The sequence below is a fragment of the Micromys minutus genome, assembly GCF_963924665.1.
Source record: "Micromys minutus genome assembly, chromosome: 11".
NCBI classification, from domain to species: Eukaryota; Metazoa; Chordata; class Mammalia; order Rodentia; family Muridae; genus Micromys; species Micromys minutus.
Genome location: NC_137980.1, coordinates 40036911 through 40054493, shown reverse-complemented (window position 1 = coordinate 40054493; position 17583 = coordinate 40036911). Strand labels below are relative to the sequence as shown.

General features: G+C 51.3%; 1 protein-coding gene across 4 annotated transcripts in view; it reads right to left on the bottom strand.

Annotated features, from left to right (window-relative positions):
- NFATC2 (nuclear factor of activated T cells 2) overlaps nucleotides 1–16136 on the bottom strand; it is a gene marked incomplete at its 3' end in the record, with an annotated part of 117822 nt that extends 101686 nt beyond the window's left edge. For 3 of the 4 annotated variants that reach the window (XM_080925503.1, XM_080925502.1, XM_080925505.1), the window contains exon 1: nucleotides 2849–3102. In XM_080925503.1, coding sequence (XP_080781629.1) covers nucleotides 2849–2978 — 130 coding nt within the window. In that variant the 5' untranslated portion in view covers nucleotides 2979–3102. Of the gene's footprint in view, nucleotides 1–2848; nucleotides 3103–16077 lie in introns of those variants that run through there. The other variant, XM_080925504.1, reaches the window with a different exon arrangement.
- Between the last annotated feature and the right edge of the window lie 1447 nt (nucleotides 16137–17583).

The following is a 17583-nucleotide window of genomic DNA, read 5'->3' as shown; positions in this document are numbered from 1 at the left end:
TTCAGCCATTTACAAATAAGCAAGCCAGGGTCCAAAGATGTCAAATGACTTGCCCCCTAGCCCACTACCCCTCTTCTGTTCTGTGCTTGCCATAGCCCCATGGACCAAGTGTCTCCCCAGTAGAGGAGTCTGAGGCCTCCCATGGTTGTTCAAACCTAGACTCTGACTTCAGCTCTGCCAACAGTGCCTTTTCTAGAAACGTACTCCACTTTAAGGTTATTAAACACACAAACACACACACACAAACACACACACACACACAAACACACATACACAAACACACACACACACAAATGCACACACATACATACAAACATACATACACAAACACACACACAAACAAGCATACACACAAACACACAAACACACACACAAACAAGCATACACACAAACACACAAACACACACACACACACACACACACACAGAAAAAGCATGTGCCTTTAGGTTCTCCTCTGTAAACTGGGAGTCATATGCAGAAGCTGCCTGTGGGCGTGAGAGGTGTAGCCATTGCTGCTGATTGGGCCTCCCCAAACTCCCCTTGTGCCTTTACCAGCTTTTATCTGGCGTCTGTCTCACTGTTGACCCTTTTCCTGCGGTGGGTTTTGCCAGGCTCGTGACTAGTTAACTTACAGCTCCTCACCAGGATGCTATCAACCTAGACCAAGGCCTAGAACCGAGATAAAGGTCAGCTCAGCTCTTGGGGAGTCCTACCATGAAGAAACAGAGAGGGGTGACCTCCAGAGGTGATCCCACAAATACTTCACATCTGCCTCCCAGGGCTCTGAAGTCCCTCTGGGCTGCTTAATGTCACACATACTTTCCCAACAGATCCCTAGAGAGTCACTGGCCGCACCTGAGCAAGGGTCTCACCTGGTGACTTTCCTAAGAACACAATATGGAAGGAGTCGCCAGGGAGAAGAAACTCACTTCCCCTGAGAGGAAGGTCAAGTCAACAGCAATGAATCAGGCTGACCATGTGCAGGAGAAACGCCCCACGCCACTGTGATCTTCCAAACATCTCTAGCCCTAATCTAACCATGAGGAAAACATCATTAAAAAATAAAGAAAAATAAAACAGGGTGCCACAGGCCTGTGACCCCAGTGCTGAGGATACTGTGGAAGGAAGCTGTCTAGTTTCAGGCCACCCTGAGCTACATGATACCTTGTCACAGACATAGGTTAAATAGGCTGGATATAATGTATCTATAACACCTGTCTCTAACACAGTGCTTTAAGGCTGTCACACACACACACACACACACTGATACACACTCACTGAAAAAGCATGGACTTTTCTCAGTGACAAGGTATCAGAATCAAATAGATTCACCGTGGCGATTACTGCCATGGCCATAGCAAGAGGGAAAGGGTGCTGGATATATGGAAACTCTGTGTTACCATCACAGTGTTTCTATACATGAGAAACTGGAACCCCCAAATAAAGTATAGGATTTTTTATAAGAAAGAAAAAACAATGACACAGGTCACCAGGCTTCCCCGTGGATATTAAGCTACCCGTTTGCTGTGGGCCACCGAGCTCTGCTTGCCAAGAAAAACGGTAAAAAGCACCTCCCACCAGATTTGGCTTGGAAACTATTTCCCCGGAAATCCTCACTCTCCACCCTCACCTAGAGAGAGAGAGAGAAAAAGAGAGAAAGAGAGAGAGAGAGAGAGAGAGAGAGAGAGAGAGAGAGAGGGGCTGACTATGAAACTGAGAGGGGAGTGTGAATTCCCTGCCAGATATGGCTTTAATCTTAATGAACACAGAGCCTGCTGGTGTGTGTAAATGGCTCGCAGACTCCTAACTGTGCCCCTTTCAAAGGAAGCCTGTCCCTAGAATGGAACTCTAAAACACAAACACTGGCTCTCAACTGCTATTATCATCTCTATAACCAGAACATAAAAATTGTCACCAAAGCAAGTCCCTTCCCCAAAGGTTGTCGGTGAGGACCCCGCTGGGAAAAAGGATTAATGCCACCAAGACTCCGGAACCCCCAAGCAGCATCACAACCCTTCCTATGCACTGGGCACCAGCTGCACCCAAACCTGCAGCCACTGAGGCATCTGGAAGTTGCCACTGAGCCTGCCGCCAGCCAGGGCTGGGCTGTCAAAATCAGGAAACCTGGTTAGGTTTTCTTGTTTGCTCCCAGACAACAAGTTTTCTAACCAGAAAATGTGAAGCTTGGCGGAAAGCCTGCTACTGCTTCTGACAGATGCTGTTAAATACAGGAGTGACAGGGGCGTTGCCCAGCCCCCCAGCAACAGGGGACAAACGAAGGCCCAGACTGAACTCCTCTCCTAGGTGCCCCATGCACTAGAACATGGGCGAGGGGCTAGTGAAAGATCACTTAGTAACCTGGTCCACCTGCGGTGACTGGTAAACTCAGAGAGGAAATGGGCCAGCCTCCTGGCACCAAAGGCAAACCACCCTTAAGCATGAGACACAGCCGCTTCCTTAGTTTCAACACAAAGTCCCCAACAACCGGCTCCCAGGATGCCGCAGGGTCACTGGCTCACAGCCTCAGGGGTAAAACTGTCAGGCTCAGCTGCAGCCTCTCTGACATCCTTGGGCACACGCCCCTCTCCGGACTCCACTCTGCAAAAACATCTCTTCTACTGCCTCTGGGCTGTCCTGGGGAGCTAGCCATCCTTTGCTATACTGACAGCAACCCTCGGGAGGAACTGGAAATCTCTCCCTCAGGACCATACAGTCACTCCGGCTTCCCTCCCTGTCACCAGGGCAGTGGCAACCCCTGCTGCAGGCTCCTGGAGGAAGCCCTGCATCAGGTCTCTAGGCCTTGTGCCTGCCAGGACTCTAGGACCAGACTGGGGGAGCCTCCACCGACCTTCGATAGGGTTCAGATAGTCATAATCGAAGAGGATGGAAAAGTCCAGCTCGTCTTGGGGACTGCCCCCAGGCTCGTGGCCGGGGCCGTCCCCGCCGTCGGGGTCGGGCTGCGGCTCCGGGGCGTCCATGGCTCGCGGCGTTCGAGCTGCGGGGCTGTGTAGGGTCGCGGTGCGGGGAGGAGGCTCGCGCAGAGCAGGGGTCACCGTGTCTGTGGCGCAAGCCAGGACCGAGGATGGCTCGCGGCGCAGTGGGTCCTGGACGCGTCCGGGGAGCGGGTGGCGGCGCGAGCTTCCTGCTCAAGGCACCTGTTGCAGCTTGGAGGGGGCGGGGGCGGGGACGGCGGTGGCTGGTGGGGCGGGGCGCCGCCCGGACGGGGAGGGGCACAGCCCGGTCTGGCCTGAGCGACAGGCCCAGACAACTTCTGCTTCACCTACGACACTCTGACCCAGGGGTCCCGCCAGAAGCTGCTGCCCAGGAGCTCTACCTTAGGGACCACTCGCCGCGCCTTTCCTGATTCCTCTCCTTCGCTGGGAGGGACGCCCTATCTTCTTGGCTATGCTCACAGCTGGCTCATGCCAAAGTGCCTGTCTCTGATTTGCAAGCTCCGACCTCAATTGACCAGGCCCGGGCCACCTATCACCACGTGCCATCCAGCATATAGCAGCCACTGTGGCCCTGTTGGGACAGATTAGGGATAAAGTTCATCTTTTTTGACAATCAGGAGAGGCTGCGAAGGCTTTGGCGCCAGGGGGAAGTGACACGCGCAGAGTTTGATTGATGATGATCTGGGGACCCTGTCCTGGTAGTGAGAACAGGAAGTGGTCTGGTGTGTGGGAGGCAGGGCTGATAGGTAACCTGTACATCCGGCTGATGTAAGAAGTAGATTACAAGGCTCCTCCCCGTAGCTCTTGGTTCCATAAGGCTGGATTCAAACCCAGGAATATGGAATTTTGATCAAGCCCTCAGGGCAGAGGTTTGGGGTGACTGCTGAACCCAGAGCCACCCTCCAACCAGCCTCCCAGCTTACAACCTCTGAGAGTGAGAAACAAGGTAGCCAAGCCTAGCTGGGTGGTGGTCCCCATACCCCTGCGTGATTACAGTCACGAGAACAGGGCTTAAAGGCCAGGCCCAACGGCAACTGCAACCTCAAGAGAGGAGATATTGAGACTTAATGAAACCAAAGATCAGAAGTCTGGGTGGGTGGGGTCCTCAGCTAACTTGCATGGCAGACCATAAGGAAGGAGGACAGAGGGCAAGTACTCTTGGGGGTGGGGGGCACTTCACCGGTGGAGGTCTGCCTCGGAGCTGTCCCTCACTGAGCTGGGTGTGGTTAGGCATGCAGATAATCCCAGCACCTGAGAGTCAGAGACAATAGGATTGCTTCAAGTTTGAGGTCAGCCTGGGTTACAGAGTGAGAGAAACTCTCAGCAACACCAAAACCAAACAACTCTCACCGTTCTTCTCAGGATTACTTGCTGAGTAACTGCTGCAGATGCTGAGATGGGGGAGGGGGGGTGCTCCTGCCAGGCTCTCTTGCCACTTGTCAGGACACAGACGCAGAGGCGCAGCTGTGAGCGGGCTTTTCCTAACTCCCCAACACACTCCAGTCCTGTGGAGACTGGCTAAAACATCCAGTTTCCCAAGCCTCACCAGGCACCAGTTAAATCCGGGCACGGGGCTTTCAGCGTAGGCACATACAAAACCAACCAACCAAACAAGCAAACTTTTACGCTTCCAGATGAGAATCCAGAGGTGACAGTAACTGATTTCAGCATCCACAGCACTGCAGGGGTCTAGGCCTGGCTCTGCACAGATTCAGAGTTCCCGGTTAACAGAGCACCTTCTAGCTGTCGGGGCATAAAGAACCGTTGTGGTGGAGCTATCCAAGTGTCTTAGGGGTGGGGACTCCAGCCAAGGCCTTGATCTCTAGAAAGAGATGCATCTTCTTCCCAGGTCCTTATGACAGGGGCCAGTGGTCAGACTCTGAAATTTGTCCAAGGAAACACAAGAGAGCCACTGTAGTAGAGATGAGAGAGCTCTTGCGTCCTCAGCCACCACCACCCCAATCACCCTTTTGCTAACCCTCTGTCCTGCTGGTCCTCAACCTCCCTAATGCTGCAACCAACCCTTTAATACAGATCCTCGTGCTATGGTGACCTCCCAACTGTGAAATTATTTTTGTTGCTACTTCATACTGAGATGCTGCTGCTGCTGTTATGAGTCATAACATAAACAAACATCTGTGTTTTCCAGTGGTCTTGGTGACCCCCCCTCCCCCGTGAAGGGGTCTTTTGACATACCCAAAGGGATGGTGACCCACAGGTTGAGAATGGCTGCTCTGTCCCATGATGGCTAAATGCTTCCAGTCGAGCTGACATCTATTGCCTATGCCTGCCCAGAATCTGTCCTCCTCTGTTCGGTTAACTGCTCCCCGAGGCTGTCCAGCTGAACCCAGGGCCTCGTGAATATGAAGCAGATATTCCTCCACTGAACTATACTCCAGCCCCTAGGAAGCCACTCTTAAGATAATCTTGGTGGAAGTATAACACAGTTGTCCTGTCATACCTGTCAAGGAAAAGAATGAAAGGCCCAGACCCAGCCAATCAGAGAATTGTATCTCCAAAGACCTATGAGATTCACAAAGGCGGGGTCCATGCACCTTTTTCACAGCCTTGTGTACAGTGGATATATACATGCATGACGCTTGGATAGATATTTGAATAGAGTCAAGTTTGGATGGACATGATGGATGGATGGTTGTTTAGATGTATTAATAGATAGATACTAAATAGATAGATGAATAGATAGATGGATAGATGGGTGGATGGGTAGTTGGTTGGATGGATGGACTGATAGATGGATAGGGGATGGGTGGATGGGTGGGTGGAAGGATGAGTGGGTGAGTGGATGGATGGGTGGATGGATGGATGGATGGATGGATGAGTAGGTAGGTAGATTGGTATATGGATGAGTAAATGGATTTTTTGGAGGGACAGAGGGATAAATAGATGTCACAACTCTTTGTATGTATAAGTTTCCTTTTAACTATCCTTCTCTCTGAAGCTAAACCTTTATGAAGCTGCACTCCCCACTGCTAGGACTGCCCTCCAATCTGCTTTTACGGTGCCCAAGAGCAAGCTAAGCTAATGAAGGGAAGATGGCTTCTTCACTGGCAGAGTGCTCCCCATATGCCAGCGATGGGAAGAGCCAGATCACACTTGCCATGCAGAACACTAACTTGGTCATCTTCCAGAAAATCAGGCATCTTCTCAGACGGTCTCACTCTGACCTCTACACCAAAGCAGCTATTAGAGGGAGGGTTCAGACCAGACCCTCATCCAGAGCAATGTTCTTGTTGGAGCTATGGAGCAAGAAGGCTTTCTTTTCTCAGGGCTAGCTTGAAGGCTTGAGTGTTGGGCAGGAAAAATGCATACTTGTAATTCCAGAATAAATAACCAATCCAGGCAAGAACTGGGGGCAGAAGTCATGGCCTTTCTGTATGGGAAGTACTTAGGTGGGGTGGGACGGGGCCTTGACGGAGCAGCTGCGGACCTTCTCTGGCTCTGTAGCTTACATCCCATATCCCTGTCTAGAGCTTTTTCATGTCCCCAGCCTCTGCAGCAAAAGCACGGTGGCAAGCCAAGGAAGTCACTGGGTTTGAAGTATGCAGCAGACTTGGTACTGCCTGAGCCAGGCTGTGGGAATCCAGCTCAATTCTGTCAACATCGACCCCCATTACAAACTGATGATGTCACAGAAGGAAAGACGGTGCAGCTGTGATCACAGGAGGGAACTTGGTGTAATGGGGAACTCGGGGAAGTCTTCAGGTTCCTAAAACTGGAACCGCTGGGTTGAATAAAAGTTAGCCACAGGTTAGTAAGTATATGCAAAGGCCCTGAGGCAGGAAAGTATAAAACATTGGGGACCTGAAAGACAACTTCAGGGCCAGGTGACAGCTATAGATCAATCTACTGTGCCCAGCTCTGCCTCTGTCTCTCCAGGATATGTAGGTGGTCCATTTTGATGTCTACGAGAGATCTCAAAATGGAGGTCCCTGAAACCAGTCCCTGGTGCTGTGTTGCTTTACTGATCCCCATGTATTATTTTCCTGACCCCCAGTATTGCTTTCCCGATCTCCATGTACTGAACTCCCACTCGTCCATCGAAAATCAGAGTGGCCCTGCTTTCTCTCCTCATCTCATGTCCAAACTCAAAACCTGAGGGCAGCTCTTTTTCAAAGGTATCTCAAATCTCTCACCAACGCCACGATTCCTCTTCCTGCTCATCACCCTAGCCCCCTCCCCTCCCTCCTGCATGAGCACAGGAGCTTCCTCTCTGGATCTGTTTCTATTTGTGCCTGAACATAAAGCAACAAGAAGGGTACTTTTCAAATATACATCTGGGCCCTGAAAGGATGGCTCTATGAGTAGGAGCACTGTTGCTGTTGACAAGGACCTGAATTGGGTTCTCAGCACCTAGGTGGTAGCTCTCAGCCACCTATGACTTCAGTTCCAGAGGCTCTAATGCCCTCTTGTGGCCTCTCTGGGTATTGCATGCACATGGGGCACATACGTACGTTCAGACATAACACTCATATACATAAAAATAAATCTTAAACACACACATAGTTGGGGCTTCGTGGGACGTGGCCTGGCAGTTAAGACTGCATGCTGCTCTTGCCAAGCACCTGAGTTTGGTCCCCAGCACCCATATTTTACAGCTTACAACTGTCTGTAACTCCAGCTCCAGGAACCTAATATCCTCTTCTGGCAGGCACCCACAAACCCGTGCACAGACACAAAGATATACATACATGTAATTAAAACTATTTTAAATATATATACATGCATACATGCATGCATGCAGCAATTCTCCAGTAACTTCCCGTCAAGTTTAGAATGCAGTAGAAAAACCAAATTCTACATCAGCTGCCCCAACTGTCTTTAGCGTCGCTCTGCCCTCTCCCTCTCTTGTGCTTTCTGCCAGTGGGTTTGATCTGTAAAATGCCCAGAATGACCCCAAGGTCCCCTCTGGTGTCGCCCTTCTTTGGCCATGTCTTAGCTCAGACATCAACTCCCCAAAGAGACTCTCTCCACCTGCCCCCAGAAGGAATGACACCCAAGGTGCTCTCTGTCCCTTTTCACGCTTGCTGCCTCATTTCGCCCTGACCCTGCAGAACACTCATGCGAGCATTTCTTTTACCCACTTGTTCCTATTCTTAAAGTTGAATGTGAGTGCTTGGGCAGAGGGGGTGGATATCTATTCCCTTCATCTGAGTGTCTCAAGCAGCCAACTATAGCAAATAAAAATATAAGATATCTCGACGGTTAATCCTTCTTTAACATAGGTCCTAAGTATTCAGGGGAGGATAATTATGTTCAAATTCTTCACTGCTTATATGAAGCTCAAGGTTTGTGTACGAGGTGCTTGTGTGTGGCTGGTGGACAGCCTCAACTGCTTCCTCTGGCATGGTCCTCCTCTTTGTTTTGTTTTGAGACAGGGCCTCTCGATGGCCTGAAGCTTACCAAGTACGGCTGGGCTGGTGGACCAGTAAGCCCCAGGGATCCTCCAATCCACGCCTCCCCAGTGCTGGGATTGCAAGCACTATACCCTGAACTGTTTTATTCTTTTTTCTAGGTTTGGGGGTGGGTCTCAATGCCAGCAGAGCAAGCACTGTGTGAACTGAGCCATCTCCTGAGCCACTGAGAGCTATGTGTCACTGGCTTCCTGAGTCTTTGCCTACATGCTCGGATCTTCAGTGTCCCCAGGACACAGAAGGATGACGATGAGATAAAGGACCCAATGCTTCCCCCTGGGGGACATATGAGGGACAAAGTATGAGAAATGCCACTCCCTGGTTTGGCTGGTGTGGTGGCACAGGGCCAGCAGACTGAAGGCTGTGACAATCAATGTTATTTTGCAAGTTTGCGCCAAGCCCCAAGCATAGGTTTGTAACCTGTTATGGTTTCTACAAACATCTCATCTGACTTGGTGACTCCATTGACACACTGCAGGCACATAGTGCTTTTAAAAGAAGGGGAGAACCTGTTCTGTGTATAGGGAAACCGTCTGCTAAGTTCATCAGAGTCCCTGGAAAGAGTAACAGAGAACAATGACAATAAAATACGTGTTAATAAAATACTATACAAATTGTATAAAAATGCATACACACACACACACACACACACACACACACACTTCCAAACTGACCTTCCAGAAGGCCAGTGGCACCAGCATCCCACACTTGGGAGGACCTTGAAAATGACTCAATGCTCAGCTGTTAAATTCCTGCTCAGCTTGGAGCAGGATGCTGTGAGGTCTCTGTCTGCGCACCGTCTGGATCCTGACTGCAGCGTTTAAGGAATGACACTGCATAAATTCTGGCCACAACCCTCACATCCTGCCAATGGCCTCCATGACCACTCTGCACGGCGCAGAAGCTGAGCACTGTAAATCTAATCGGAAGAGTAGGAACCCTCTCTTCCCGATCCCGGCAGCAATCCCTCCTCCGCTTCAGTGCACGCTTGGATTTGTAAGTGCTCTATCGGCTAATAGCATGACTTATTGACAGTTAGCTATCAGGATCTGGCTGACAGGTGGAGGAAAGGGATCAAAATCACCAGGTAAAATGATGCATGCCCACAATCCCAACACTCCAGAAACAAGGCAGGAGGATTGCTACAAGTTTGATACCAGCCAGGTCTACATATGAGTTTCATCTAAAGACACATTGCTGGACGGCCGCCCTCAAGAAATTAAAATTGGAGAGATAACAACCCCCTAGTACTCCAACTATACTCTTTTGCTATTATTTGTGTGCACACACACCCTGGAGCACATGTGGAGGTCAGAGAACAGCAGAGTCAGCTCTTTCTACCGACCACGTAGGTTCTGGGGCTCGAACTCAGGTCCTCAGACTTGGCAGCAGTACTCTTAACCTGGAGAGCTGTCTCGTCACCCTTAAACTATATTTTATGCCTTGCTTATTGAGGCCAAGATATATACAAAACAAAAATCCTTCATGACACGCTCCTGGGAGTTGGAAAGGAGTGAGCGGTCCGTTCAGAGACGAACTGGACTCTGGGAAATGAGAACACAGAGGAAGCACATTCTACTTCTCTCTGAACTTTTCGTGTTTGTAGGTTGTTGCAAGATTTGGGCATTTGTTTTTGTTTTTAAAATGACATGTTAACTGTGGTTCGTCGTGGTGACTGGGCTTTTCACTGTTCTCTGTGTCTGGACCTGAGAATGACTTGCTCCACATTCAGACAAATCCACCTTCAGGAACTATCTCCTCGTCGACAGGACAAGTGGTTTTTCCTTTGCTTGCTGTTAGGGCTTCAGCCCAGGCCTCACATGCACCAGTCATGACCTGTACAACTGAGCTACATCCCAGTCACTGGGTTTGTGACACAGGGTCTTGTTTTGTGGCTCAGACTAACCTAAAACTCACAATCTTCCTGCCTCAGCTCCCCATGCAAGGATTACAGGTATATGCTCCCACATCCAACGATCTGTGACGTCAGGAGTGATAGGGACAGGTGCTGAGCGAGACATATCAATCTTGGGGCGCCACTGTTAACCCCCGAAACAAGGCACACAGCAAGCATCCTCTCTGCTCCCCCACTTGAATTTTCATTGTATTTTCTTTTTTGAAACAGGGTTTTATGTAGCCCAGGCTGGCCTTGAATTTGCTACGTAGTCAAGGATAGCCTTGAACGCCTGGCCCTCTTGCCTCCTCATCCAGAGTACTGGAGTTAGACGTGTGTCCCTGTATCACTGGTGACTAGGAGATCAATCCTGAGAATGGCTTTCTCTCAAAAGCTAGGTAAGCCCTCTGTGAGCTGCGTCCCCCAACACCATCCCCTCTTCCTATGCAGCCAGCAGACTTCACCTCTGCCGGTACCTACTTGCCATGTGAAGTCTTCTCAGGCCATGGGCTTTCTTCAGACTCTGCGGTCTCGGTGTGACCTGGGAATACAAACATCCTGGCCTTCTACACCCCATCTGTTCTTGTCCTTACCCCATCCAGCACTGATAGCAACACATCTCTCTCACACACACACACTCACACACACACACACACACACACACACACACAGACGGACACACACACACTCAGACACACATGAGCAACAGCAAAAATGGCAGCAGGCACAAGCCCCCAGTGGGCCTAGTCTGAGGGCTTCAGACAGGCTGGATTAGACCCAGGAACATCGTGGGTATAATAATAGCCATCCTACCACTCCCCACATCAGGAAACTGGGGCCCACAATGATGTTCGGGAGCCCCACGATGTCCCGGAGACCATAGTTGAAGAGTCACAGAGCAACCAGCTCATAGGCAGGGAAGCATTCCTCCTGACTATCTCTTCATCCACATTGGCTTCTGCTCGCTGCCTGAGCTTCTCAACGGCTTCCCCAACAACCACTCTGACCTGGCTCCAGGCCTCTCCGTTCAGTCCTTGCTGACCTTTGAGATTAAGGAGGCCACACACCCTGCCACTGAATTTTTCTATGTGGCTCTAATAGTGCACTTCAGACCCCTACCTAGGTCCTTCAGGACCTGCCGTGGCACACATCTGTCATCTTAGCCTCCATTGTCTTCCCCTCAGCCCATTAGCTGGGCTTCAGCCAGGCCACAGACTACCCTGGCACACAGTGTCCCCAGGAGCCTGTGTGAGCACTGTTCCTTTTGCCGAGCATGCTCTTCTCTGCATACTAACAGGCAGAGCGTGCACCACTCAGGACTGAACAAAAGCTCGCTTCCCTGGGAAGAGGAGGGGATGTCCCGGCTGAATGAAGACCCCACTACCGGCGATAACTTTTTCTGCTCTCTTGCCAAAAAACAGACATGCAAGTCTTCACTCTAGATGCCCAGGAGTCAGGACTCACTGAGAAGTGTTCTTTGTGGATGTGAACAGGTGAAGATGAGACCATTCAAAAGCCAAGGAACCTAGTCCCAGGACTGGGGCCCGTGGGAGGGTGAGTGCCATTTCAGGAAGGCCACAGGAGGACAGAAGCAGAGTGCAGGAATGCAGCCACCAGCCACAGACGCCAGGACTGCCTGAGCCATAAGAGATGGCCAAGGTCCACGCTGAGCCTTCAGAGAGCGTGGCCTGCCAGCGCCCAGTTCCAGACCCCTGATCCTTAGCACGGTATAGAGGGGCTTCTTTCCGTCTAAACAGCACTGTGTGACAACCAGTTACAGTAGCCACAAGGAGCCAGTCTAACCAACTATAATGTGTGCACGAATGTGTGTGCACGTGCACACACATGTGCAAGTGCATGCAAATGCATACACACTTGTGTAGGCAGGTGTGCACTTGTCCCAGAGCACAAGGGCAAACTCTTGCCCACTGACTCCATGTCTGGCATGCTTAACAGAAAATGGGCAGCTCAGCTGCTCTAGAATCTCTCTCTCTCTCTCTCTCTCTCTCTCTCTCTCTCTCTGTGTGTGTGTGTGTGTGTGTGTGTGTGTGTGTGTGTGTGTGTGTGTAAGGGGTCATCAGGTGTCTTCTTCATCTGGCTACACCCTCCTCTACTCTGTACTTACAGGCATGCACCTCCATCGCCAGGATTTTTTATGTGAATGAGTACTAGGAATCTGAGCTCAGAACTTCAGGCTTCTACAGTAAGTTCCTGACACACTGAGCTGTCTCTCCAGCCCACGACAGCAGTTCCAAATATTACCCAGCTCAAAATTTTCTATCACTCTCTCATCTGTAGGGAAACTGAGGCACAGGACAGTGAGGTTTCTCGCACAAGGTCACAGAGCTCTTAAGTAGCAGATGTGGGTTGGACCCTGTCATTTGCACTCGGGCTGTTGATTTTCTGGGGTAACATAAATTGCTCCTGGGATGCCCCCGGAAACTTATAGAATACAAGGCCTGGCCCCACCTTTCAGAGCCTTACAGCCACAATAAAATAGCTTCAGAAATTCAAGCCTGCTCTGGAGTGCTTCCTGCTACAGTGTTGAGTTAGGTTGGGCTGTCTGGGGGCCAGTGGGAACTAGCCAGTCTTGGCAGCCCCCTGTTCTGAGCCTTTTTACCAGCCACCTTCCTCTAAGGGCAGTGGAAATGTCTTTTATTGTACTGAGAAGCAAGACTAAGTGAAGTACCTTCTCCATCTGCCTCAGTTTCCCAGCTCTCACATGTCTCTCTTTGCCTCCCAAGATGTGTTGGAGAAGATCTTTGGGTTGGCGGAAGTGTCTAGAACCAAGGTCTAAGTTATGCGTGCTTCAGTGGCATCGAGAAGTTAAGGCGGTGTCTGCAAGTACCCAAGGCAGCTGAGCCTGCCGTTCAAACTGACCCCACCATTTTCTTTCTGCGTAACCCTTGGCCAGTTCTCTGTGCCTCGCTTCTTCAGGGAGGGGAGTAGAGGGCACATCAAATACAGTCTCAAAGGAAAGGAGAAAACGTTGTGAGTCTCAGGCAGACAGCCCCAGACAGCTCTGAGTCAACACTAAGTGAGCAGGGACAGCGGTGGCTCATCCAGGGCCAAGCCCAACACTCCTCCTCCTGTATGTGACTTTTGGCAAAGCTGGCCTTCTGTCCTCACCCATCCGATACCAACACCGGGTATGCGCTCACCGCATGTTAAACAGAACTAAGTCTTCTCTGTGCATGGTTTCTTGTGACGCGTACAACAGCCCGAAGAAGACTATACTGTCATTATTCATTTTTTGCAAATGAGGACATGGAGGCTTCTGAACTCACCACATCTTAACCCAATCTGTGTCATTTCAAAGCTCCAGTACGTTTGTAAGAGACCTTAAGAGGCCTACGAGACTGCGGGTGTGGTTCAGTTAGTGAAGAGATTGCCTGGGTTCAGTCTCTAGCACCCTGTATCCCGGACAGGGCAGCTCATGTCTGTAAACCCAGCGGTCTGGAGGTGGAGGCAGAAGATCAGAAAAGTTCAAGGTCATCTTTGGTCACACAATTAATTTGGGGCTAGCTTGGGCTACATAAGGCCCTGCTTCTAAAGATGGGGCGGAGTATGATCTACTGTGTATTGGGAGAATTTCACCTGATTTTCAGTTTCTATACAATATCATGTATTGGTTTCTATCTTCAGTATGATAGACGTTGTAGCTGGTATGAACCGACCATTTGTAGTGAGAAAAATTGTGGCCAGGGTTCGCTGGCTCCCACCAACCACTCCTTTTAAAATGCCTTCTTAGACATCCCATTTTACAGATGAGGAAATTAAGACACAGAGAGGCAGACTTAACTTCCTGATATCCCACAGCCATGATGTGGTGAAGCAGAAACCCCAACCCATCCAGAAGTCAGGGAACCAGGGCCTGTGAGGGAGCAAAGCTCATCTCGAGTTTGTTTACTCCTGAAATACTTTCCATCACCTTTCAGATAACGCCAGACACTCCCCTTCCACATCTTTAAGCTCCCCTGGGGCTTCAGACCAACTCTGCACAGCAAGCTTGCCGGTCCCCTTGACATGCAAACATTTCCATCCTATGCTCTGGGGTTGCCCATCAGCACACTCTGAGGGCCTCATCCAGCAGGCACTTGGGTTTAATGGTGCTGTTGTTGTTTTCTCAGGCAGGGAACAGCGATCGGCCTATCTCAAGCCAGCTGTCAGTGATGCCCGGAGCTGTTCTCCGTGTGGTTTGATGCTGTGTCATGCTTGCAAGCATCCGCCTGGTGCCCTTTGTCCTGCCTGTCCAAGCACAGTGGTGTGCACATGAGTACCATCCCCGTGCACTTGAACTTGGACTGGGGAGTGGGACAAGGGACGTGTGTCCTTCCAGACTTTAGCAGAGAAGCAACATTCCCAGCCCAGAGCAGGGGGTTACGGTAGCCAAAACAGAAGCCAGGTTTCTTTTCCGAGTTCTCTGTGTGTCCCTCTCTTTCTCCTTTATGGAGCTAAAATCTGGCATTTGTCTGTGTGTCCTTCTGTCCACCTCCCCCCTCAGGTCAGGGTATCTGTGCCTTAGTTTTGGTTGGCTCTGCAGTAAAAACCATGCAAGACCTTAACATGAGCCTGGCCTGCCTGGGAGCATCACTCTGACACCTGATGACATAACAGTAGCACCTTTCTCTCTCTCTCTTGACATCGTGTCTACGCACCGGTGCCATTTCAGCACACTGATGAACTGGTACCAGAAAAAGATCCCAAGCTCCGGCAGGATCTGGCTTTCAAAAGTCCCGCTCTACTAAAAATAAGCCGAGGTTGGAGGTGGCTAAACGCACCTTTTACCGAACCCGGATGAGGCTTGGATCCGGCTTTCAGCAAGAGCCCCCCAACCCCCAGCTTACTTGCCAAAGCTGTCATTTGCCTACGCCCCACCGCGCCCCCCAGGACTGCGGAACATCAAGCAGAGCACAAAAACCTACATTCAACTCAGATTTTATGACATGAGGCTAGCTCCTCCTACGCGGATGTACTCCTTAACCCTTCAGCCCTTCCCATTTGGCGGTGTCCCTGCCCCTCACACAGGCTGGCCTCACAGACACCGGCTTCCACTTTAAAGACGCGATTTCTGATTCCCCAGCCCAAACCCCTCAGAATCCCCACCAGATGGGCTGGATTTCATATCATATTCTCACTCATTAACTCCCTCCTGTAAGAAGCAAATTGAATGGCTTCAAGGTTACATCCAAAAGGAAGGAGATGGGGCAGAAACGGGGACAGTGGGGCGTCTGTGATCCCTTTGGCAGAACAAGCTCGTGGTACTTTGAATTGTGGTGGGGGAGCTGGAAGAGCCCTCTGACACATCCCAAAAAGGGGGAGAAAAAGGCTTAAATTGTTTGAATGGCCCAAGAGCATCTGTTGATGTAACTAATGGAAAATGAAGTCTTTCTGTGATCTTAAATAGCAAAATGTCAAGCCTCTGTTAAAAAAAAAAAAAAAAAAAAAAAGAAAAGAAAAAAGCTAAGTAATGATGACAAGGACGGTGGCCTCTGCTGTCAAAGCCTAGAGCAGCAAGAGAAGCCAGCGGTTAGCAGCAAGACCCCCCTCCCGGTGTCCCGCCACACACACATACACGGGGAAACCTGCCTGGAGACACTTCCTAGAATCACCACCAGTGATGTGCGCGTGCGTCCCTGTTTCGCGGCGTCTATGCTTCTACCTGCGAGCAGGGACAGCGTGGGGTGCCTCCCGGAGGGGTAGGGGTAGGCAGCAGAGCGATGATGCGATGCGAGGAGGATGCGGGAAGGGATGCGGGCAAGGATGCAGGCAGGGATGCCAATGGCGGCGCGGTTACCTCGGTCCGCAGACCCCATGGTGCGGAGGGGCTGGCGGGGGCCCGGCCTGCGCAATGCGGGGCGCTGCATCTGGAGGCGCCGGGCTCAGCAGGCTGGGGACCGTGTGCTGCGATCTGGCTGGAGTGGCCCAGAGGTTGCAGCAGCGCCCAGGCTCCGCTCCGGGGCTCTGGCTCCCCGTGCTCCCGCTCCGGTGCTCCTGCGCCGGCTCTCCGTGCTCCCGCTGCCGTGCTCCGGGCTCCGGCTCAGGCTCCCCGAGCTCCCGGCGCTCCGCGGTCGCTTACTCCAGCGGCAACGCGACTTCCTTCCCCGCGCTCCGTGTTTATAGGCTTTCAATGCAGTAAAATAACGGGATTCCCTCACTGTTTCCTCCTGTTTACTCAGCGCCATGGAAACCCCTGGATCCCATCCATCTCCAAAACTAAGGGCTTTCCTGAAAACTTCACACTCAGGAATCCATGACGTCGCCTCCTCCGCGGCCAGCCAGCTCCGTGGCTCCTTCGGCCGCCAAGCACAAGTCCCTGATTGTTCGGGGCAGAGAAAAAGTCAGGGAGAGGGAGGCGCGCAGGGGTGGGGGCGCGGCCCGCCAGGCCCTGCAGGAGCTGCGTGCAAACTCGCAGACAGCCACCACCTCCCCGCTGCAGCCTTGCCTGAATCCAGCCTCCTGACACCCCACTTTCTGATCGGGTGCCCCTTGGAGAAAGCTCCCCAGGATTTCAGCCAGCACTCCCGGGTTGTCCAGGAGCCCTTGGACACTTGCCCAGGGGTGTCTCCTCAGGCCCTCAGTGCCTCTGACTGCCCAGATCCTTGGGTGTTCAGGGATGAAGAGGAGCAAGACGAAGGAAAAAGAAATAAATAACAGCGCCTGTGCCAACTGTCCAAGATTTTTTTTTTTCCTCAAAGAGTTTATTTTTAGATTCATTTAGAAAATCCAAGGTTTCCAGTATTACTCGGAGGGTCCAGCAATAAGGCCGAAAAAGAGTCTCCGAAACCAGGCAACGCATGTGTTTACGTATGCTCCGCATAAACAGGAAAATAGAGGGGAGGGATGTCGGAGCGCTGCAGCCTCAGGAGGAGATGTGTGGGGTGGCACACGTGGCTCCCACCTGGGCCACTGCTGGAAGGAACGGGCTGAGCTGCAGCGGGCAAGACAACTGGGCTGGGCTTCAGCTATTTTACTTCTCCACCTGCGTGTTCCATGGGAATTTCTGGGCTCAGAGATAAAGCCAGCTTTGATAGGCACATTCGAAATACTGTTGTGGGCGCTGGTTTAAAAAAAAAAAAAAACAAAACTTGGGAGCACCCAAGGCTGGTGAGTCATCACCCCCTCCCACAAGAGACTTCAAGAGATACTGACCCGGGGAGCAGACTCCACCCATGGGACCACTTTGTTTTTCATGCATTGCTCACAGTGGTTCCTCCAACCCCCTACAGCTTCCAGAGTGACCACCAAGACCAATTAGAACCCTGCCTGAGAAAGCCCCACCTCACTCCACACAGAGGACTCT